The sequence below is a fragment of the Lissotriton vulgaris genome, chromosome 7 (genome assembly GCF_964263255.1).
Source record: "Lissotriton vulgaris chromosome 7, aLisVul1.2, whole genome shotgun sequence".
Classification (NCBI taxonomy): domain Eukaryota; kingdom Metazoa; phylum Chordata; class Amphibia; order Caudata; family Salamandridae; genus Lissotriton; species Lissotriton vulgaris.
This window is the reverse complement of record NC_141695.1, coordinates 469427155-469452590: the sequence shown is the minus strand read 5'-3', so window position 1 is coordinate 469452590 and position 25436 is coordinate 469427155. Positions and strand designations below refer to the sequence as shown.

Sequence of the window (25436 nt, the reverse complement as noted above, 5' to 3'; positions counted from 1 at the left end):
GTTTAAACTTGGCCCTAATCATGGGTAAATACATGAAGGCCAGGGGTGTATCTAAACACCTGGCCTTCATGGACTTATCCAGCGCCTTTGATACCGTATGTAGGGATAATCTATGGTGGATGATGGAGGCCATGGGGTTTGAGGAACCTCTGGTTACCTTACTCCGCAGATTACATGCTGCTACCACAATGACGATTAAACATGGCCGGGGGGAGAAAATGTGATTATTGAAAAAGTTGTAAATTTTAATTATTTGGGAAATCTCTTTAATAAAAACTTGAGCTGGGATCCATTAATAACGGCTCGAGTACAAAAGACTACGCGATCTATAGAGGCCCTTTTTCGTTTTTCAAGCAAACTGGGCCAAAAACCAATTGCGGAATTGAAGGCTTTGTATGAAACTAAATGTTTGCCTATTGCTACTATGGGGCGGGGTTGTGGGGTACACATAAATGTATCCAAATACAAGTTATGGAGAACAAGTTTTTAAAGCGTCTTTTATCCATTCCAACTAGTTCACCAAACACCTTCTGTCACATAGAGATGGGTATGGAATTTGTGAGTGATATTATTCATGTCTCTCCACTAATAATATGGGGGAAAATTTGGCAATCTGAGGACCTACAGCTCTCTAAATAAATTCTAAAAGATTGCATGAAGCTGGATTATGCCATGCAAATTCCATGGTTGTCATATGTAAAGGAAACTTTTAATAAAATGAGTTTGGGACATATTTATGAAAACCCAGAATCTATTGAGCAGGATATAAAGATTACAATTAAGAATGCTTATTCTAATACCCTGGGTTTGTTAAAAGATGACGAACAAGTAATATATTATCCAAGGAAATTGCAGCACCAATTTTATTTATCATTTACTGTAAATACGCAATGGCGTTTTTACCTGACAAGATTTCGACTGAATACATTGCATTTTCTATTTGCTTTCCCGAAGCAAGGGGGCTGGTGTGAGAGACTACCCCCCTGCCCATGTGATAATAAAGCCCAACAATGCACTTTGCACTTTGTTCTTTTTTGCTCTTTGTATAAAACCCTGAGAAGCCGGTTTATTAAACCAATCCTAATGGCCATTCGTCCCTGTAATTATAAAGAAGGATATGGGTACCTACAATCACTGCATACTGCTGCTATATGTAGTGCCATGCTTAGTTTTATCAGATTGGCCATTACTATTAGGAATCGATACTGAATAGGACAAAGCAAGTTGTATAGTATGATAGGTTGAATTGTCTTATATATGTGATATTTAAAAATTAATAACCACAATGCATTATATTATGATATATTTTATTCCTTTGTGGTTTTTTATGATTCATGTTAATCCCTTTATATGGATTGTAACTTTTTTAGGTAACCTGCTGAAAATGTAGCTGAGATTTTACTGTATGATAATAATCTGAACCGATAGATCTTCAAACCATTTGTAATTTGTGTTTCTTTTTTAAAAATGGATACTTTTATGATTCCTTTCATGAATCGAAATAAAGTTTTATGAACTGGCTCCCTTGACTTTTTCATGAAAAGCAGCCGGATTCTTTCGCGGATCTGGCAAAGCGGCTTTAAAAGCCATAACATCGGCTCTACTCCAAGAAGTATATACTCAATTATAAATAAAATAACCCTTTGCATCAGTGGAATCTTTATCATCGTCCGTTCCTGCACTCTTAGGAGGGACATATAAAGGTGCAGCTTCATGCATTGGTCTCTCATGAACCACAACAGCCTTATCTGTCCCTGGATCATCATCCTGCGACACAGAGGTCCAATTTGGTTGTTCAGCTGCAGCAGCTGCCTTTTACTTCTCTCGCAAACAGAATGCATCGGCTCGCAGTTTAACCAGGCGTCTAATTAAGTCAGCCACCTGAGAAGGGAGAAAAAGACCGTCACTCAACTGTTTATGCTCATTTTTAATATCAACAGGCTCTAATTCAGTGGGATATTTTCGAAACCTGTCAATCATTTCTCCAGTAAACGTTTCTGTAAAATATAACTGCTCTTTTTCCGGCCATTTCTGCATTTCCACCAGAAGATCTGGAGCAGAAATATCACCACGGGCCGCTTTCCGGGCAAAAGATCTAAGAGTGGCCACATGGTCAGCCATCAAAAAAGAGCGAGTTTGTGGTCCAGCGCCTGACCCTGATTTGTCCTGATCTGAGAGAGAGTCAATTTCAGGGGCGGAGGGGAAAGTATGAGGAGGAGGAGAACGATCCAATAGAAGTGAATCATCCTGAGGTTTATTAAGTAGGGGGTAAAGGGGACTCCGGACAGGGTATTGGCCAGTTTCATTACCAGGGCTATCGCATAGATATTTTGGTGCTGTTCTTTTTCTGCTAAGGCTTGTTCTCGTTTCACAAGTTCATGTGCTTCTTTCTCCCACATTCGTACACAGTCAAACATATCTTGTCTACTTTTGCGCTTAAACATACATTGTTCCACATACTGAATTTTTCTAAGATCAAATGGCTCATTTATAGGCCAACGCAACTCAGGATCCTTTCAGGTATATTTATTCTATAATGTGCTGTACATTAAAGAAGAAATACCATTTTTTATATGCATATCCCTATTAGGTGTCCCCTCGGGGGGAGCCGGCTGAGTTCGTTCAGATTCACATTGGTACCTCCAAGAAAGCAGCACATTCTACGAAGTGCGCTTGAAACAGGCATGGCAAGAATATTATAGTATATACAATATTATATACAATGTAGCACTTAGCTTAAAGTGTGCCGTTCAAGTATTCACAATTTAGAGAAAAATCTCCTCATTACCTGCCTATGAAAATTGCAATTTACGTATACCCAAACAAGTCAAATTTTTGGCTAAACAAGCAAGCATATGTCGACGACCCTACCAAGTACAAATGTCCAGCCTCCACTGCCAAGTTCTGAATCGACCAAATGGTCTCTGCACGGCGAACACCAGAAGGAATTTCAGTCGAGGACCGGCACCACCTGGAGGGTCAGATCAGGAAGAGTGGAAAAGCACTGTGGTTGCCAAGACATGGGTCTCCTCGGGCAGTGATCATCCGTAGCGAGATTCCAATCCTCCGTCCACATCACTCCTTCGGGCATCCGAGTCGCTGATGAGCCCCACGGGTTGGGCGCCAATTTGTAAAAGTAGACCTCAGCAAGGCCACCTGGTGCTATGGGTTCGCCCTTCTGCACACTAGTCCTCAGACCAATGAGTAGAGATTGGAACGGAAGTTGAAATATCAAGAGAACAATTTATTAAACCTCATTAGGTGGAACTACATTCATACAACACCCTTCGGCAGTGTATGAAGTAGCACAAGGAGTAGAAGAACCATGGGTCTTTTATACCCACACGGGGGCTGAAAAAGAAGTGGTACAAGCACACATAGGAATAGCTTTCTACATATATAGACATACAGAAAATGTTCAGTCAACAAAGTAGGATGGATAATGAGTTGCTGCTATCAGTTAAAACAGCCTGACATTCACAGACTACAGCAGGTGCATAAGCAGCTACAGACTTCTTCTGAGCATGTGCAGTGTAGCAGGGTCTAAGTATTGACAGTCCTCTAGCAAAGCACAAGGGTAATCAACAGTGAAGACGGAAGAAGCACATGGCGAGCACATGGTCAGTCAAGATGGCTGCCAGAAACAATATGGCTTCAGCTCATGCTAACAGCAATCTTGGTCAATTTACAACATTATTATCCCCTTTTATTATAGATCTCCCACTTTTTAACCAGACGTTCCTACAAAGCCTACGCCCGGAGGTGGTAAATGTACTGGAGCTAAATAGAGTAAGACATATTAATCACTCTTAATGTGCTCAATATCTGACAGGTGAATCTTTTTAAAATGAGTAATCCAAAGGAGGAGAGAGCTATAATGTGTTTCATGGCTCGTAGACTATCAGGCGACGTTTGCTGAGAAGTAGGGGTACTATGAGCTATAGTACACTGACTCCTCAGGAACAGAGTGACCAGATGACCCAGATTTTTCAGGGCAGCCCCACCTTTTAGAGGACTGTTCCAGCGTCCTGAGGTTTTTCTTAATTTTAATTACATGTGCAGTTTTTAGGACAAATGTCAACTCATCCTGCAAAGCCGATTTGAAACGGATGCCCTTGTTTCCACAGGTGCTTCTAAAATTGTTCTCAGGTTCCACAGGAGGAGGTCAGCTGCAGGCTCCCAACAGAGGGGAGACAGGGTGTGAGGAAAGAAAGCAGGGGGCTCAGAAAGGAGGTCCTGCCATAGCCAAGGTTTTGTAACCATAGCCTTGAAATGTGTACCTATGAAAAGGGGCACATTTGACCTCCTCCTGTGCTGCCTCAAAGAAAAAGATAAATGATGCACAATATTTCGGATTTTAGAGGCGCCTGTGGGAACAAGAGTATATGTTTCAATTCTGCATCTATGTTTTGCCTGTCCAGGTTTTTGTTTGTACAATATAAATACACAAAACAAAAAAGGTTTAATTAATTGTGCGTGTACTATACATAATGCTAATCGACCCGATTGAGGCTGGAGGCTCCCGATTTTCGAAGCCCAAAATGTCTCTATTTTAGTTGTTTCCTGCCTGAAATTCCTCTGTTTTAGTACTAATCAATGGGAAAATTATTTCCCCCTTTTTATTTTTTTTAATCACTTACTTCTTCTAAAATGTTGCCATGTATGGCTATACGTCGTGTGCGTTATTTTTAAGTTGATAACGCAGCAAAATAAAAGCGACCACCATTACTAAAGCAGATAGCTAATAAAAGTGGTAATATCAGAAGAATCAACAGTAAAACCTGCCCACAACCGCCCTATAGGCCAGTTCGCCCTTTTATGCATCAACATGTATTATAATGTATAGTAGATTTTAGTAAATACAGTTCCTACAATTGCTAACGGCACAGTATCAAAGTTATCTCTGCTGCAAAAACTGATAAAACTGCTCAATCTTACAGGACAGCGCCATCTACTGGCAAAGCAGGCGTCGCACTAGTTCTTTCATTTGTTTTATGAAATCAAACAGGGACGCATGAGTATTTAGCGAGAAAAACAAAAAGTAACTTTAATAAGGTGCATTCAGTTCTTTATGACTCATAGTTAAAACCGAGGAAGACTATGGTCGCGTTGTAAATGCGATACATTTGAAAAGAAAAACCTCGAAGACATGCTGTTTTTTGATGCCACCGGTATGGAAGTACTTTGAGACGCATGCGCAAAACACACCGTCCGTGACGTCACTCGGGTGCGCTTAAAGGGTCTCTTGTACTTGCGCAGTGCCACCGCTGTTGGGAGGTATGTGTTTTGGATGTTTCCTGGATCAGGGGCAGTCAGAGGTTTAAGGACGCCTCTTAGTAGGTGAGTGGACTGCGAACATGTGTGGCTAACCAAGAAATGTCATTATCCCCAACTCAAATGAAGAGGCACTCACTCACACGCAGTTATCTTCAGACTGAAAGCTTCGGTCCCTCTGACTTCTGCCTAACAACCATATCCACCCATGTGCACAGACTTGGAAAATATATTGTAGTGTGATCCTTTATCCATTGGGGGGGGGGGGTCTATTTTTGCTGCTTGTATGGTGGGTAATCCGCACCAGGTTTCATTTCCTCCAAGGAAGTACATCAGTGGTATAAACCAGTACATTCCCATCCTCCTTTCCCCTGACGTGAATCTGGGTATGGCTAAGACGTAAGATCGTATTGCGTGAGCATTTTTTTAAAAACTTGTCACAGGTACTATTAGCTAGGACGTTAACGGAAAGAAAGTTATGTTTTTCCCTGCCACAGTTCCTACCAGGTCTCCCAAACCAATATAAGTATAATAATGTACCTGCGCTATTCAGTCCTGGAGAGGCGGTAAAGCCCCGATTGTGTCAGAACACAGCCTCCTAAAAAAAAGGCAGACTGCTTGCCCCCACCTCCAGGTGTCGTTTGACCCACGCCTCCAAATACAGGCCAGCCTGACCCCCTCCTCACCTAGGTGCAGCCTCCCTCCAGGTCAGGGCACAAGTCCTAAAACAAGCATTGGCATAGCCAATAGGTCTCACCTTTGGGACCTTATAAGTGTTTTGCCATGCAGCAGTTGATGTTGTTGCACCAAGGATATTGTGCTGGATAACTAAACACCTATAAGATCCCAAAGGCGAGACCTATTGGCTATGCCAACGCTTGTTTTTTTTTTGGTATACTTTTTTTTATGAAAGGCTGGATTTAATAATGCGATTCCCAGGCCTTCCTGTTATGCTGCACTGAAGCATATTGGACATTTGTATAGGAAGCAGGGGTGTAGAAAAAGGAAGAGAATGTGTAAAAAGGGCTGTGCCCTGGGCCCGGAAACAAAACAAAAAGATAATAGAAAAAGCTTTTGGCAAAACCAACATGTTTTGCCTACGTGAGAGCTATTGGCCTTGCCAATGTCTTTTGAAGTGGAGTAGAGTGGAATGGAGTGGCATGGCTTAGAGTGAAGTGGTTTGGAGTGGAGTAGAGCTGCTTAGAGTGGCGTAGAGGACAGTGAATTGCCTTGGATCGGAGTGGTGTGGAGCGGCGAACTGTGGAGTAACATACAGCGGAATGGCATACAGTACAGTGGAGTGACATACAGTACAGTGGAGTGACATACAGTACAGTGGAGTGACATAGACTAGAGTGGTGTAGAATAGAGTGGGGTCGAGTGGAGTGGTGTTGCGTGGATTAGCATAAAGTAGAGCTGAGTAGAGTGGAGAAGACTGGAGTGAGATAGACTAAAGTGGCATGGAGCGGCCTGAAGAGGAGAAGATTACAATGACGTCGAGTGGCTTAGAGTGCCTTGGAGTGGCTTAGAGTGCTGTGGAGTGGCTTAGAGTGCTGTGGAGTGGCTTAGAGTTCTATGGAGTGGCTTAGAGTTCTATGGAGTGGCTTAGAGTTCTATGGAGTGGCTTCGAGTTCTATGGAGTGGATTAGAGTGGCTTGGAGTGGTGTACACTAGAGTGGTGTAGAATAAATTGATGCATAGTGCACTAGGGTAGATGCAGTGGAGCAGTGTGGAGTGCAGTGTCATAGAGTAGAGTGGTGCAAAGTAGAGTAGTGTGGAATGAGTGTAATGGCATAGAGTGCAATGGTGCAGAGTAGAGTGGTGTAGAGCGTAGTGGTGTAGGCTAGAGGTGTCCAGAGTAGAGTGACATAGTGTTGTAGAGTAGAGCATAGTGGCGCAGAGTAAAGTGTTATAGAGCTCAGTGTCAGAGTGATGCAGAGTAGAGTTCAGTGGCATAGAGTGAAGTGCATTGGTGCAGTGTCGGTGTAGAGGAGATTAGAGCAGCACAGAAGGCAGTGGTGCAGAGTAGAGTACAGTGGCGCAGAGGCGTAGAGTAAGTAGTGCAGAGTAGAGTGGCATTGAGTGCAGTATCTAGTTGAGTATAGTGGTATGGCATTGATTGGAGTGGTTCAGAGTAGAGTGTCGTAGAGTGCAGTGACATAAAGTGCAGTGGTGTGGAGTAGTGCAGAGTAGATTAGCATGGAGTGCAGTGGCCTAAAGTAGAGTGATGCAGTGTAGAGTGCAGTGGAGTAGAGTAGAGTGTTTTAGAGTGCAGTGGCATTAAGTGTAGTGGCGTAGAGCGGTGCAGACTATTGTGCAGTGGTGTAAAGTGCGGTGACATAGAGTTGTGCAGAGTAGAGAAGAGTGGCTTAAAGTGCAATGGTGTAGAGTGGCATAGAGTGCAGTGGCATAGAGTGCAGTGGTGTTGAGTAGAGTGCAATGGAGTAGAGGCGTGTACAGTCCAGTGCAGTGGCGTAGAGTAGAATGTAGTGGCATGGAGAACAGGGTAGGGGTGGGAGGGAAAGGAAGCAACATAGAAGAGGAATAGGTGGCGGGAATAGAACCTGCATGGATGGGGAGACGTACTGAAAACACAAGCACTCATATGGAGGGCTTAAACATAACGAAAATAGAAGCTCTGAAAATGGGATCAGTGAATTGACACAACTACTTTGTCTATGCTCCACACAAGGTTAAATACAAAAAGAAGACATGACACCCCCATGCCGTGACAAAGGAGGGCTAAGGGAATAAGCTACCCTGAAGTAAACAAATGGTAAGCTATGGGCAGATTGTGTGTGAACAACATATCCCACATTCGGCGTAACGTAAAATGGGGAGGTGAGTAAAAATGGGTCCCCAGGGAAAAGCCATAAGCACAAACAACTGGGCATGCGGAGGAGTTATGAAGTGGATAGTGTGGAGAACAGTTAACCTGCTAACAAAGATGGAATAAAACAGATGGAATGGCCAAAAGACATGAAAAACAAACTTGTCGAAAATTAGTTTTCATCAAGAAGTGCTTTTAGCAAGTCTGGTGAAGGTCCTTTATAGTGAAAATGCGATTAAACCAACAGGAAGGTAAGGATTGATAACTGGTTTCCCTTTTTAAAAAAATGTTTTATTCCCATCCAATCATCTACTGCCGCAGAGTAAGTGTAGGACCCTTGTGATTTTCTACCTGGGGTGAGTAGGTACTTCTGCCATGGCAAGTGATAGTGATCCTCCGTACCTTGTGAGTGAAACTGATGCTAGGAGTTCCCTGCATGAGAAACGTGCACTCTCAGCTGCCCTGCCTTCTGCGTGTGATGATTGTACAGTGCACTGCTGTGCCTGTGGACTTGAGAAAGGGTTTAAAGCTATGTGTGCTGTGTGAATATGGTCTTCTAGGACCCCAAGGTCCGATGGAGGCACAAAGTGAAATGTTATGACATTTTCTAGGAAATATCAAAATACCCCTTAAACACTGTTGTACATGAACCAGGATATGAGCTCATGTCAGTGCCAACCTAGACATGCTGGAAGCCAGAGAGAGAGGGAGAGAGAGGGAGAGAGAGGGAGAGAGAGGGAGAGAGAGGGAGAGAGAGGGAGAGAGAGGGAGAGAGAGAGAGAGAGAGAGAGGGGAGAGAGAGAGAGAGAGAGAGAGAGGGAGAGAGAGGGAGAGAGAGAGAGAGAGAGAGGGAGAGAGGGAGAGAGAGAGAGAGAGAGAGAGAGAGAGAGAGAGAGAGAGAGAGAGAGAGAGAGAGAGAGAGAGAGAGAGAGAGAGAGAGAGAGAGAGAGAGAGAGAGAGAGAGAGAGAGAGAGAAGAGAGAGAGAGAGAGAGAGAGAGAGAGAGAGAGAGAGAGAGAGAGAGAGAGAGAGAGAGAGAGAGAGAGAGAGAGAGAGAGAGAGAGAGAGACTGACTGACTGACTGACTGACTGACTGACTGACTGACTGACTGACTGACTGACTGACTGACTGACTGACTGACTGACTGACTGACTGACTGACTGACTGACTGACTGACTTATACATGGGCAACGAGAGAGACTGCCTTATACATGGGCAACGAGAGAGAGCGTGTGTCTGTGTTTGCATGTCTCTCTTTCGGTAGGTATGTCCTTGTGTGTGCATTTACCGTGGTTTCTTGTCTGATTGTGTTTGCTTGCTGATGATAAAATGGAGGGCAGAACGAAAGCATGAACCCAGACTCATGTCTAAAGCGTGAGCTCTTCACACCCGTGATTGGCAGCAGTCAGTGTTATTGAAATTCCGCATCCTTAATTAATCTTTCATTATGTCCGCGGAAAGATGCAAAAAAGTAATTGGCTGCCGTTGAAACTGAGCCTGGCTCTGGAGGGAGGGGGTGACAGCTGGAGGTGCGAACCAGCTGTAACATGGGAGAGCTGAGGGGGAGGCGAAGGGTGTGCAAGGAACTAGGAGCGATGGAGAGACTACAAGGGGAAAGAGAGAGAGACTTGGAAGGAGATGGTCAGGGCCCTGTGAGTGCCTGCATGGGTCAAATAAGGAAGACAGCAACAGTGAGGTTCAAACTTGGAGCGCTTTACACGCGAACCAGTTTACGATGCCGCAATTAAGGAAACGGAAAGCCGAAAATGATTTAAGACATCGCGCAGACTGGCAGATGCCAGCTGTGAAGTAAACAAATAGTTGTTTTGCAAATTCTTTTGTTTTGCAGCAATCGCCGCACCGGAAAATTACCTTTAACAATGTTAAAGTAAAGCGCCAATGCAGTGATTAAGGAAAAGTATGCGCGCTTGTAAGACAGGCATGAGGCTGACGAGGGAGTGAAAGAAGGGAGGGGGTAGGGGAGGTGATTAACGCGATAAAGGCAAAAGGCAGCAGCTGTGCACAAGGCGCGCGCAAAGGGAGGGAGTAGGGGAGGTAATTAACGCAATAAAGGCAAATGCCAGCAGCTGTGCACAAGGCGCGCGCACGTGTGCCGCGTAACAGACAGCTGGTGGCCTGCAAGCCTGTGGTGGATAGCACTTTTGAAACCCACTCACTAAATGTCTCGCTGACAGCGCATGCACGCTGGCTTAACGAGACCTAAAACAGTGGAGGGACTAATCTAGTTAGGCAGTATGCAAGTTACATCCCGGTGTGTGACATCACAGCGCATATGGCATCACACATGGCATCACAGGAATTGACGTCATAGAAAGTGGCGATACAAGCCACGACTTTAGAGGAAGTGGCATCACAAGAAGTAACATCAGATCTAAAGCCCTCACAAAAATGTTTAGCAGGTCTATAGTGTAAGTTTGAGCGCATTGCGAGGATTATAGCACAGTGAGCTATGGAAGATATGTGACTTCTACACCTTGCTATCCCCCAGTTTTTTGTCCAATATTCTGTACATTAATTTACAAACTTATATAATTGATTGTACATGTAATATGCATGTGTTGATGTAAAGCGCTCTTTGGCACCCAGCTTTGGAATGAGTGGTGCTATAGAATAAAAAATAGTGCTACTTCAATCATTTCAACGGCTCCTCAGGGGAAGGAAGCTCTTTATAAATGCAATTTGCTTTGTGTAAATACTGGGAAAGACCAACACATCTGATATTCTTACAGGGCATGCATGTCTCCTAAACAGGGCCTGAACAAAGTGAAATGCTGCCTCTCTTGTATGTCTGAAGTGCTAACAAGGTGTGAGCCTCTGTTTCCCATCCGCTTCATTTGCTTCAGGTGTGAGGCTCCTGACTGCTCCCGGCCAAGAGACTCGAACAAAAGGAGGCCTGATGACCCCTCAAATTCGGCCTTTGCTATGGGCCCAGCAGGAATCTTAAATAAGAAAGCCCCATCCGTCCCTGCCTGCATGTTGTTGCAGATGGAAAGCAGACAACGTGCAGGTGCTGCTGAAAGTGTCCCATGGTTTGGAAATTATACCGGGACGAGTAGAGCACATTATTCCGTGGGGCCCAAATTCTTGGCAGGGTGGACCGACTCGTGCCTTGCTCCAGGTATAGCATACGTCTCCCCCTCATATGGCTGACTGCACAGATGCCAAGTTTTCAGATTGCTTATGTGTGACATTTCACTAGCTCCAATGTACTTATGAGTGACATTCAGCTGCCAAATGTGTGACAATTTCTCGCCATGCAAAGAAGTGCATTGAAAGAGCTAATATCAGAAATGGGAAGAGGATGTGGTCTAACTGCTAGGGCGGTTGACCTCAAACCAGAGAGGCGGGTTCAAGTCTACGCAATTACGCTCAACATCCCTTGATTCTGAAATCACTTAATCTCCCTGTGCCTAACACAAATTAATATGTCCTTGTGTAAAGCAATTGGTGCTTATGTAAAGCGTTCTGATACCTTCCGGTCAAGTTCGTGCTTCCCCCCAACCCCCTTCCATCTCGGGATTCCTACATGGGAACAATGGAATAGGGAGTCAAGCAAATGGGTGGAAGCAGAAAACTATGCAATTGCAAATCAACAGAGGCTACAATGCAGTCCTGTCCAAATAGCTACCTTAAAGAAATGATGAGAAACCCCTATATTTTAAAGCTTCAACAACCAAGGGCAAGCCACAGACAAAACCCCTTGGCTCTGACTGATATAGGCGTGGAGATTCTATAATCGTCCCAAGTAAACCACTTAAGTGTGGTGCTTTCCTCCCTACCCCATTTGAGTTGGATCATCATGCCATTTAGCTGCGGGGTCTAAAGCCTCCTCTGAACGGTAATCTAATACCCCTGCATCATTAACCCCTTCGGTGCTCATGACGGAACGGTTCCGTCATGAGCGTCGGTTGGCCTGTGCATATGACGGAACCGTTCCGTCATGAGTCCGTTGGCCCAATAGAACCTTCAGCACAGCGCGAAAATTCGCGCCGCGCTGAAGGGGTTAAACACCTAATACATTCTACATGTCTGAGAAAGACTTTACATCCAAGACTACAACATCAATGCTGAAAATCGTCCCGAGGATATTAGTAGACACACAATGCAGAATCGACACCTAGGCCTAACAGCTCTCAACGTCTTTGACTTTTTGAATGTGTCCTTTTTTGTTTGTTTACAATTTAAAGTCATAATAATAAGTTACAATCTGTATTTAGATCTTATGCAGATAACACATGCAAATACTTCACTGTACTACTTTGGCTGTAATGTTCTATCTATCTACATACTTTAACAATCATTGGCATTGGCAATAGGTCTCTCTTTTGGGACCTTATAAGTATTTAGTTATACAGCACAATATCGTTGGTCCAACAACTTCAACTGTTGCATGGCTAAACACTTATAAGGTACAAGGTTTAGCCACGCAACAGCTGATGTTGTTGCACAAAGGATATTGTGCTGCAAAACCATACGTTTCGCATCCTACTTAGTTGATAACCTGGTAGAACTCGTTAGTGATCCATACTCATAACTAGCTTCTGTAGTCTGTATTCATACCAATTCAAGTAAAAAGGAAAATAAATTGAAAAAATAGATTGAAAAAATAGGACAGAGTATTGCAAGAGAGAGATAAAGAAGAGAGAGGGTACCCGCCTGAGAGGGAGGAGGCGTGAGGCACCACGCAGTAAAATATACTACTACGTCAGTCATAATTCCACCTTCCTATTTACAAGACGAAACACGTGTTGGCTGTTTATAATTCTTGGAGCTGTCTGTGGATTTTGAACTTGTGGATTATGAACTTGAACTTACAATAAACAATTTGGAAGATAAAAATATTGGAATGTTCTGACTGAACCTCTACGTACTATGGAGACAGACTTGAGTGGACATTGATAAAGACCTTGTGTGCTCGGAGGGGTCCTTTGTATTGTTGTTTCCACTAGGTGGATTTAGTTGGGGTTGTGGTAACCAGCCTCGTTGCAACCTCCTGGAGCACCACCCTGTATTACTACTATTGTTATTACTTTCCCAGAAATTACTGAGCGCCCAGGGTTCACTACTGGTTACCAAAAGTTAATTAAAATTATTAACTCCATTGTCAACATACCGCCTGCCTGACACTGGTCTGCTTGACTGGATGTAAACAATGTTTTTTTCTGTATACAGTTTATTCTGTTTTTCCATTTGCTTATTCATAGCTGCCAAGTTTTCAGATTGCTTATGTGTGACATTTCCATTGTTTCAATGTGATTGTGAGTGACATTAAACTGCCAAATGTGTGACACTTTCTAGCAAATAAAACTGAGTGATGAAGTCCAAGGAAAGAGAAAAATGTAAAAAAAAAAAAAAAACACCCTTTTGAGCAATGAGAAGCCCTAAAAAAAAAAAAACTTTAAATTGCTGGAAATCCCTGATATGAAATGGCACTAACAGTCTGCCCCTGTTTCAAAATAATGACTTGCATAGTCACAGTGCTTTTGCCTACAGTCTGGTACCTCGTAGCGCTATAAATGCACAGTCTCATTCCTCGCTGCCAGGATTCTAAATCTGTTTCTCTGTGAGCACACACGCACACGCAAGCACACACACTGATTGCATTAACTAATTGAGGTTTCATAACTTAAGAGTACATTTTCCACTGATGTTATTTTATATGCAATTTCCTTTGTGCATTATTTATGTATCTGCAAAGAAATTGCTTTAAATTAACCACTAAACCCCTTTGCACATTTTGCTTCAGCCTATCTTATACTGTGCGTAATAAAGTTTTGAAATAATGACTTGCATATTCACAGAGCTTTTACTCGCAGTCTAGGACCTTGTAGGACTACAAGTACAGAAGCCCGTGTTTGCCATTGCATCAAACAGTATTCAATTTGGTTTCTCTCAGGTTATTGACACACACATATCTGTAGTGATTGTATTTACCATTGGGGGAAGTCAGCAGCAGTATCCTTGCGCTCGCACTGAGGCAATAGGGCAGTATTTTTTAGGTCTCGCGACCTATCAATGCGCGCAAGTCAAACCAAGGGCTTTCAGCCCCGCGGTTTTCTTGCAGATCACGTGAACAAACAAGCACGCGTATCAGGCACTCCTCCCACACCTCACGGACATCTGTTCATTTCTCCTCCCCCTCCCAGCCAGCTTCCCCCAGGCCGTAGCAGCACTCCTCCTTCACCAGCACCTCCCCTCTCTCTCCCCGCAAACACAACCTTGCCGTAGCAGCACTCCTCCCACACCAGCACCTCCCCCCTCCCACACCAGCACCTCCCCTCTCTCTCCCCGCAAACACAGCCTTGCCCTAGCAGCACTCCTTCTGCACCAGCACCTCCCCCCTCCCACACCACCACCTCCCCTCTCTCTTCCAGCAAACACAGCCTTGCCCTAACAGCACTCCTCCCACACCAGCACCTCCCCTCTCTCTCCCCGCAAACACAGCCTTGCCGTTTTGTTTTTGTTTGCCACACATGCATAAAATAGGATTTGATGCACGGGTGATTCATTTGCGTGGCAGGAAGCAGTATTCCGCACGGTCTCACACAGAGACGCATATTCCATTTTATCAAGGGTATCACCGCTTCTACGAAGATCGGATAATGAAGGGGAAATCACTTGAAATTCGCATGCAGAACTCCCAAGCTACCTTCTGAAGAGGCATCCGAGCTGACTGGCTGGCGGTCGTGAATGAGCTTAATGCTGCTTGCTTTTTCGGACACTTGAGGGAAATGAGCTTGGTTAGAAAGCATGACAGTGACAGCCACGGAGAAGCTAAAAAATATCCGCATCTGCCTCTCTAGAGTGTTTCTATTTCCCGCTAGTTTACTTCCATTTTCTTTGCTGTTGTTCTCTAGAGCTCTGTAGATACTCACACCCCATATGCCTGCTCCCCCTCCCCCCACGCCTCGCACCATACTCCCCCGCCGCTCGCCCCATATGCTCGTTCCCTCCCACGGTTTTATCTTGTTTTAATAGCAATATACCAATGACTGTCGCTTGCGAATTACTGTAGAACCCTAAGCACCTATGAAGAAATATCTGACCTTTCATTGGCTAAAAGAATGTTTTTGTGAAGAGACACCCTACAACAACAGTAGGGCACGAACAGAGCACAACCGATATGTCGCCATATGGTCAGCGTCTGTGGACGCCATGTAATGATTTTATAATGACATTCGGGCCAACATGAGAATCTATCTTACTTTATAATGATATTTCTGAGACCTGAAAGGGATACTGGGGTGATACAGAGGTTAAAGCGTCTAAACTCCGTTCCCAATATCCACTAAGCTGCAAAAAATAATTTTCTTTTACATAATTGTCTTGTTTGCTATTGCGGCGCAGATAGCCGTTTGCCGTTGACAGTTACGTTCCCAACTGGATTTAAGAAGTAATTCGTGGCCCCAGGCTTACATTTGTTTTCCCCACACAACATTTCTGCAGGCACACCATTTTTTTTCCTCCTTGCCTACTGCGTTTACTGTTCTTCCGAGCTCTCTAGCACATTAAAATGAAATAGCCGAGAATTTCTTTTGATCTTTTTCTTTTGAATTCAATGGGCTTTCTTTTCAGTAATGATGTCTGCAGCCCGCGCTTATCTAGCAGCGTTTCCCGGGCTCCACTTGCGTTCTTGTATGTCCCAGAACACGAGGCGTGTGCGCACAGCTACCTAGAACCGGAAAAGGAAACCCTTTGCGGTTTCTGAGACACTGAATGACTCCTGCGCAGAAGAAACACGCCACTCACCCACGCAACAACACTCACACATGCAACGCCACTCACCCACGCAACGCCACTCACTCAAAGCAACACCACTCACTCAAAGCAACACCACTCACACACGCAACACCACTCACTCACGCAACACCACTCACTCACGCAACCCCACTCACTCACGCAACCCCACTCACTCACGCAACCCCACTCACTCACGCAACCCCACTCACTCACGCAACCCCACTCACTCACGCAACCCCACTCACTCACGCAACCCCACTCACTCACGCAACCCCACTCACTCACGCAACCCCACTCACTCACGCAACCCCACTCACTCACGCAACCAACGCCACTCACACACGCAACGCCACTCACACACGCAACACCACTCACTCACGCAACCCCACTCACTCACGCAACCCCACTCACTCACGCAACCCCACTCACTCACGCAACCCCACTCACTCACGCAACCCCACTCACTCACGCAACCCCACTCACTCACGCAACCCCACTCACTCACGCAACCCCACTCACTCACGCAACCCCACTCACTCACGCAACCCCACTCACTCACGCAACCCCACTCACTCACGCAACCCCACTCACTCACGCAACCCCACTCACTCACGCAACCCCACTCACTCACGCAACCCCACTCACTCACGCAACCCCACTCACTCACGCAACCCCACTCACTCACGCAACCCCACTCACTCACGCAACCCCACTCACTCACGCAACCCCACTCACTCACGCAACCCCACTCACTCACGCAACCCCACTCACTCACGCAACGCCACTCACACACGCAACGCCACTCACACACGCAACGCCACTCACACACGCAACGCCACTCACTCACGCAACCCCACTCACTCACGCAACCCCACTCACTCACGCAACCCCACTCACTCACGCAACCCCACTCACTCACGCAACCCCACTCACTCACGCAACCCCACTCACTCACGCAACCCCACTCACTCACGCAACCCCACTCACTCACGCAACCCCACTCACTCACGCAACCCCACTCACTCACGCAACCCCACTCACTCACGCAACCCCACTCACTCACGCAACGCCACTCACACATGCAACGCCACTCACACACGCAACGCCACTCACACACGCAACGCCACTCACACATGCAACGCCACTCACACACGCAACGCCACTCACACACGCAACGCCACTCACCCACGCAACGCCACTCACCCACGCAACGCCACTCACCCACGCAACGCCACTCACCCACGCAAATCCACTCACACCCACGCAGCGCCACTTTCAGACACACAACGCCACTCACACCCACGCAAGCCCACTATCAACACACAACGCCACACTCACCCATGCAATGCCACTCACACACGCAGCTCACACATGCAACGCCACTCACACATGCAACGCCACTCACCCACGCAACGCCACTCACCCACGCAACGCCACTCACCCACGCAACGCCACTCACTCAAAGCCACTCACACCCACGCAGTGCCACTTTCACCCACACTGTGCAGTGCACAATAGGTCTCGCAGTAGGAAAGTTGGAGCTATTGGTTTTGTAAATGACAAAGCCCTTTATGTTTTTAAAATGAAAACAAAAATAAAAGGCATTGTTATTTGCAATTGTAATAGCTCCAACTTTCCTACTGCGAGACCTAGTGGCAACGCCAGTGCTTGTTTTATATAAAACTAACTCAGCAGCGAAACAAACATAGCTTAACTTGCTCAAGTTGTTTTGCTAACCGAGAGAATGTTGAGCTGATCTATTTTTAAAAGTCTACGTGCAAATTTGATCTGGGGTGGGCGGATAATTGTCTCTGCCAAGTGGGGGCTCATGGTGCTCAGCAGGCTGGGGCTGCTGGGCTGCGATGAAAACATAATTTGCCTGCTGCAGACTGACGTACCCCTGATGCGTGGTACTTAGCAGGTATGTTTATTATTTGTATTGGACATCTCAGCTGTGTATGGGAACCATGCTTGCCTGTCTTTTTCCAGTCTGTTTAGTTATTTGTTATTTTATAATTCACATGGAGTACCATCAGGACACATGAATGCATAAGAGCACCTTTTAATGACTGGAGCTTCATATTTGCTGCAAGGTTTTGCTGTCTGACCATTTGTTTCTGGTCATTATACATTTCTGTTTACTCAGTTGTTTAGCTTGTTTGAACCCGGAACCTGATTTGAAAGAGGGACCCGAACAAAAATGCTGTCAATAATCACCTCAAATCATGTTGTCTTTACTGTTTTTTCTCTTTCTCTGCAGTTGGAGATGGACAGAGTTGTCTTCTCATTGAACCTTAGTCACTTTCAAAATTCATTTTGAAAGTGACCACACACACACACTCCCTACTCCCATTTGGAAGGAAACCGACCAGAACATGGAAGAATATATTTCAGCACAGGTACAACCTATGAATTTTTCCTGCAGTAACAGACGTGTTTTTAAATGCATTACAGTCTATTGTGTTACAAGTGAAAATCATTGAATGCGTGTTCAACATGGCAACTTATCCTTTCTCATCATTGTTCTGTGCTTTCAAACATTCGAATATCATTTCTATGGGCCTGGTCTGTTCTTAAATGATTGAGACAGAGATGCTCAAAGTCATGAAGACTCAATAGTTATTCATGTGTGTTTTTGCCGCATTACGTTTGACACAACTACTGTTCATCGAAGAGACCACTTCTAAGCCTTTTTTAGTACCAGAAAATAGTCTTGCGGTTCTTGTACACATGTCGCTTTGTGCTGGAATAGTAACGGATTATGAGATAGGCCAAGGTGGGTTAAGGTCTAACTGATCAGTGAGAGAGATGGAGGCCATTGCCATGTCTGAATGACATTTTTATATTGTGGTGTCATTGCTGAGTTCTAGATTGTGGAGTAAATGCTGAGTAATAGAGAGATTTTGGTGTCAGCGCTAAGATAAATGTAGTGTTATAATTGTGAGATAGGCATACCATACAATGTGTATTTATATATATATATATATATATATATATATATATATATATATATATATATGTATATATGTATATATATATATATATATATATATATATATATATTACCTACTGGCGGTCGCCAGTAGGTATATATAGTTAGGATTTTTTCTCTATGGGACTTTTGAAAATTCTATGCCTAATAACTTTGGCGTTTGTGGACGGAATTGGCTGAAATTTTCAGGAAAATGGCACATTTTGTTTCTGAGCAGCACCTGGAAATTTGGGGGGGGTTCGTCAAGGGGGGGCCGAGAAAAAAGGGGGGTCCCAAAACGCGTTTTTCCCATGTTATTTTCCATAGGGCGGTTGGACTCACTTTTAGCCCGAACGGCTGAATGGATTTTCACGAAATTTGGCAAAATTGTAGGGACTGTTAGCCCGATGTGCCTTTGCTAGGTCTCAATATATGTGCTTCAATGGATTTTGAGAAATTAACGTTTAAATCAAGATATATATCTGTAACAGCGCTCCGGGCAGCTATCTGGTTAGCGAACCTTTCGCGTAACGGTACTTTGCGATGAGAAGCTGATTGGCCCTCCGGTGTCTGTCAACATTCTAAACAGTCCGGAGCGGCCGCCATCTTGTCTCTCGGTAGGATCGAGAGACAAGAGGAGGCCAAAACAAAGGGGGAAATTACCATAAGGGGGCATAGTAGATCCTCGTTGACCCCCTAGGTTTTATGTGGAGGTTTTAAAAGGGCCTAGAGGGTCCAAAAAAAAAAATTTTTTTTTGCGTGGTAAGCGCCAAGTTCGCGAACCGGATAGCTTTCTGGGCAGCGAACTTTATGGATAAAAGAATGAAAGACTTTTCTAATACTGTATGTTAATTGTTTGTTGTTTTTCTTGTTTTTTTTTGTTTTCTTTGTTTATTTTTTTTTTATTATGATTGTGTTTCATATTTTATTAAATTTTCTAACATTTCATTGTCAGAAATGTCATAATTTATTATAGGGTGTAATTGTTTTTCATTTTGAAGCAAGTTGTCTACTGCTTCAACACATTGTAGAAGTTCGTGGTCTCTACTGTCATCCATAAAGTCATCAAGTTTGTCTTGGCTGTTCTCCTTCAGTTCAATCGAAAATGAAACTTGTTGTTCGCCTTCCATTTTGCCTGAAATTTTGAATAAGAAAATATATATTAGTAGAGATAGGGCACTGTTGGGATTAATTTTAGATAGGCAGTTTTTATCAGTGAATTTATCTTTTGGCAGTGTATAGTATGAGAGTGGAAATAGGACTATAAAAAAGTGTATGTGATTTAACCAAGACAAGCCTTACTCCATTGATAACTATAACAGAGAAGTCTATCTAAATACATTACTACTACAGAGGGATAGTGTATATCTAGCAGAAAAAGTCTACTATATTAAGTCATAGTGCACAATATATTAAATTATAACTTACCTTCACAAAGAAGTTGAAGTTTTTTGAAGCTTTTGAAATAGGAGGTACAACAAGAAGTAGTAGTCAAAATGGCTGTGTTTCCTTCTCTCCCTTTATATATATACAGGTATATAACCAATCAAATGTCAGGTAATAAAAGTAGAAAATGAAAGTAACATTTTCATTGGTTGTCAATTCCAACAATTCAGATGTGTTTTGTGAAGTAATTTACCTCACGGTACTTGGAGAGGTCTACAGGCTAAATGGCTAAATGGAATTTCAATGAAATTTGTGAGAATGGAAGGGATTGTTATGTAGTATGAGCTAATCTATATTTGGTGAGAGTGTCTCTAGTCGTTTTTCTGTAAATTACTTTCCCGCCTTTTTTTAGGACCGCTTTCCGGGAAGCTGCCCGGTTAGCGAACCTTAAGCGTCACGGGAGTCCACCATTTTGTGTTTCGTTCGCATTAAGATACAAGATGGAGGGCAAATAATGTTTAGAATGGGTAGAAGGGGTCATGGTAGACTTATCTTGACCCCCTAGGTTTTCTGAGCGTGGCTGAGGAGGCTTATATGTGCGGGAAAAAAAATGTTTTTTAAAAAAATTCCGCGAGGTTAGCTTTCGGTTAGCGAACCGGGTAGCGCTCCGGGGAGCGAATTTTGTGGAAAATTAGTGAAAAAAGTTAGAGAAAAATAATAATTGTGAGTGATCAGATGTAGGGTAGCTCTGGGAAGAGCTTTTGGGTTTATGGTACATTTAGGTACTTATAAGTAGGTACCAATGCACAGTCTTAAATTCAGAATGAAAATTCTGTTGCCCTCATCTGAGAAGTGAACTCCATCTCCTCTGTAGATATCTTGCATGTAGTAACGCAAGTTGTTGTTGTACAGAGAGCCCATTCCATGGTCTCTCATGTAAGCTGAAACAGATTTGTTTACATGCTTCCTCGCTTTCTCAATTTGTGGACAAAATTGGTTGGACCACCTCCATTTCTGTCTTTGGCATATATTGGAATATACCAAGGCAGTTTGAGGAAAAAGTGCCATTAATTGCGCCAAGGTGTCCTTTAAAAGCATTTCCAGACCTACCCCTGTCAAAGTGCCCAAATCATTACCTCCACAGTGCACTATTAACAGGTCAGGTTTTGGCAAATGCATAAAGGTTTTCACCAATGGAATCAATTGGTGACATTTTAATCCTCTTTGGCCCAACCAGTTAATTTCCACATCTTGTAAATTGAGGTTGTGTAAATTTCTGCTCTCAGCATACCTTTGAGCCCAGTGGATGTAACTATGTCCAACAATCCAGACGTTAAACATGGTGGAAGAAGGTTGTTCTGCAGTCAGATGAAGTGTGGTAATGAAAGGGCAGTTGAAACAGTAGGAGTTTCTAAAGAAAAAAAACTGTGGTTTTACTATGCTAATGATTCATTAGCAGTGATTGGTGCATTTCCATTTCGGAAAACAGAAAGTTAGGGTGCATGGATGTGTTCTTTGAAAGATGTAATTTGAATGGTCAAGGAAGAAACAATTAATGAAAGATTGCACTGGATACGCAGGTGCACTGAGAGTTCAGAGTTCAATTGAAACATTGTTTTGTGAATTTGCAAACATGAGAGGTCTTCCAGGAGGTGGTTGCTATGGAAACAAGGCAGACAGGGCAGAGGGGGGAAGGGTTTTGATTTGAAAAAAGTGAGGGAAGAGGTATGATTGGCTAATATGAGAGATATGTGAAAAGAATATCTGTATTTCTGTGCTTTCAATAGCTGCAGCCTTTGGAGTGCATCCTTTTTCTTCTGCTGAAGACAATTTGGTGTATTTCTGAGACTGTTTTCAAAACTCAAAAAATATTTGCTAAGGTGAGAAAAGATTTATTTAATTTAGATAGAGAATAGTATGATTTAAGGAGAAAATGATGAAGAAAGCTGTGTTTTTAAAATGTGGTTTTGTCTCTAGTGATATACTAATAGAATTAGTTTCATAGAGAAATTATAATTGCATATTTGGTGTAACATTCTGGCATGCAGTAACACAAGATATTGTAATACATGGAGGCCATTTCATGGTCTGTTATGTAAGCTGAAACAGATATGTTGCTTTTAAAAACGATTTAAGAAATCAATTACATTTCTGGATATGTACTGCTAGAGCTTTATAGGTTGTTTTGGGCCATATTTATAAGGTATTTGAGTGTCTAAGATGTTGTGTTCGCCTTTTAAAATGTAAAGTGTTCCTCATGGGGCAAGTGTCTTGTAAATACGCTCCCACTTGCGCTTGGCAAATTTAGATTTTGATTATGGGAGTTACCTAGCCATGTTAATAGTGTCCCAAAAATGGTGCTAGGGCATTCCAGAAAACACTTTCATGTGTCTCAAGGACATTTTTAGTTATTTCTTCATGAATGCAGGTATACAATTGATTTATATGCTGTGTTTAAAAACGAATTTTGAAATGAATTAAATTTCAGGATATGTACTGTTAGAGCTTCATAGGTTGTTTGGGGTCATATTTAGAAGGCATTTTAGTGTCTTTGAAGTTATTTTTCCCTTTTTAAATGGAAAGCGTTCCTCATGGGGCCCTGAGCAGTTCTTAGCCATGTTATTTAATAGGAAGTGGATAACATGGCTAATAGCATTTGCTGGAAAATGCATGAATATCGCTGATTTTTCTGCTATATTCTTGCATTGTGGCCGTTTTTTTTCACATTGCTTCATAGGTTGTTTGGGTTCATATTTAGAAGGCATTTTAGTGTCTTTGATGTTATTTTTCCCTTTTTAAATGGAAAGCGTTCCTCATGGGGCCCTGAGCAGTTCTTAGCCATGTTATTTAATAGGAAGTGGATAACATGGCTAAGAGCATTTGCTGGAAAATGCATGAATATCGCTGATTTTTTTGCTATATTCATGCATTGTGGCCGTTTTTTTTCACATTGCTTCATAGGTTGTTTGGGTTCATATTTAGGAGGCATTTTAGTGTCTTTGATGTTATTTTTCCCTTTTTAAATGGAAAGCGTTCCTCATGGTGCCCTGAGCAGTTCTTAGCCATGTTATTTAATAGGAAGTGGATAACATGGCTAAGAGCATTTGCTGGAAAATGCATGAATGTCGCTGATTTTTCTGCTATATTCATGCATTGCGGCAGTTTTTTCCACATTGCTTCATAGGTTGTTTGGGTTCATATTTAGAAGGCATTTTAGTGTCTTTGATGTTATTTTTCCCTTTTTAAATGGAAAGCGTTCCTCATGGTGCCCTGAGCAGTTCTTAGCCATGTTATTTAATAGGAAGTGGATAACATGGCTAAGAGCATTTGCTGGAAAATGCATGAATATCGCTGATTTTTCTGCGATATTCATGCATTGCAGGCCTTTTTTTATCACATTTGCAAGCACTTCTTAGCCATGTTATCCAATGGGAGGTGGATAACATGGCTAAGAGCATTTGCTACAAAGGTTGTTTGGGGTTATATACCATTTTTGGGAAATTATTAACATGCCTATCTAACTCCCATAATCAAAATCTAAATTTGCCAACCGCAGGTGGGAGCGTATTTACAATAAATTTGCACCATGAAGAATGTAAAATAGCATACTAGATACTCAAATAACTTATAAATATGACCCAAAACATCTTATGAAGCACTAGTAGTGCATATTCCCAGAAATGTATTGGTTTTCATTTAATGATTTACTTCATTGGTAGGCCTTCACATGTTTTTTTACCTTGGTTTTTTTTCAGTGAAAATCTTATCTGCAACCATGTGTTGGCCTCACCTCAAATAAACAAAACAGGTGATGGACTGAATGTGGATCAATGACACACATTCACCCCAGTCCAAAGATCTGGGCCTAAACAAACCTTTAGATAGGCTACATCTTATCGTCATCCTGAATTAATGATTTAAAATATTAGGGAGTGATTTATGAGTGTTGTATGCCTGTTTTGTACCATTGAGTGTCATTTTTGTGATGCAGTGCTGGTGGAAAATATTTGCTATGTTAAATAATTAGTACGGCATTAAGTTTTAGATGACTGTTATTTATTTACTGTTTGGTAATAGTGGTCAATAACATTTTATATTATATTTTTTCACAGATTCAACTGCAGATTCTTTCATAGTTTGGAAAATGCCTTCCAGAAGTCGAATACGAAAGGCTAGAAAACGTCAAAGACAGCAGGATGATGTTTTATTGCAGCAGTCCTCTTCCCCAAATACTTGTCAAAACACCAAGAAAGGGCCGGGTAAGAGCACGAAATCATTCTTAAGAAATATTTGTAGTAAAAAAAATTTTGCACAAAAAAATGTGTCTGTTCACCCAAAAAAAAGTAATTTAAATGGAAAGGAGAGACACATCACAAATGTTACTGGTAGAGGAAGAGATAACTCTGTGCATGATAGTAGAAGGAAACAACAGTTTAGGGACATTCGACAACGAATGTTCCGTAATAGGATATTAGTTAATTTATTGAAAAATATTAAAAAGAAAGGCCAACAGAAAGCGGCATTTTATAGGAAGAAGAAAAATGTAGAGAAAATTATTGATCATGCTTTTGAAATCAAGCGAAAGTTGTTTATTTTGGTAATTAATAGAATTAGGAAACTAAGCAAGGTAATTTCTGATTTCAAAACAAAAAGTAGATGGAAGAGAGTAGTAAATCGTACTAACTTTTGTGAAGTTTTTTCTGGAGAATGGATGCATAGTTCAAGTTCTGAGGCATTTTTTAATGAAGAGACTTATTTTCAGGATAATGATTTGGTGCATGCAGTTGACATCAATGGTCGAGCTTATGAAGTGAAGGATGGTTGTCCAGTTGAAAAAGAACAACTTGTGACAACAGAGACAGAAGAGGCGCTAAGTGATGAGGTTTTAGGAAGACGTCCTAAGGGTCCTGTGTACATTTGGAAGTGTAGTTCTATTTGCAGTGTGCGACAGGTTTCCATCAATTTGCTTTGTGATTTTATACGGACATTTAATAAGAAAAGTTTGAAGCAGAAAATGAAGTTGTTGCAAAATTTAGATCCTTGCAGAGTGAGACAAATGACAGGTTTGCGTGGTCATTCACTGGCTTGTCTTTCCAGGAGAGTATGCCAGAGTGTTTTTCATCATTTCAGGATGCTAGCAGTGCATCATAATAAAGTGAGAAATTTAGTGAGAATGTTGTATTATGCTAAGAGTCCAGCAATTATGCTTAAACA

General features: G+C 42.8%; 1 protein-coding gene across 1 annotated transcript in view; it reads left to right on the top strand.

The window, feature by feature from the left end:
- Positions 1-5204: 5204 nt before the first annotated feature.
- Positions 5205-25436, top strand: part of LOC147701890 (uncharacterized) — a 91245-nt gene continuing 71013 nt past the window's right edge. The window contains exons 1-2 of the mRNA XM_086930517.1: positions 5205-5340; positions 18126-18264. Of these exons, the coding sequence (XP_086786643.1) occupies positions 18241-18264 (24 nt within the window). The 5' untranslated portion in view covers positions 5205-5340; positions 18126-18240. The remainder of the gene's footprint in view (positions 5341-18125; positions 18265-25436) is intronic.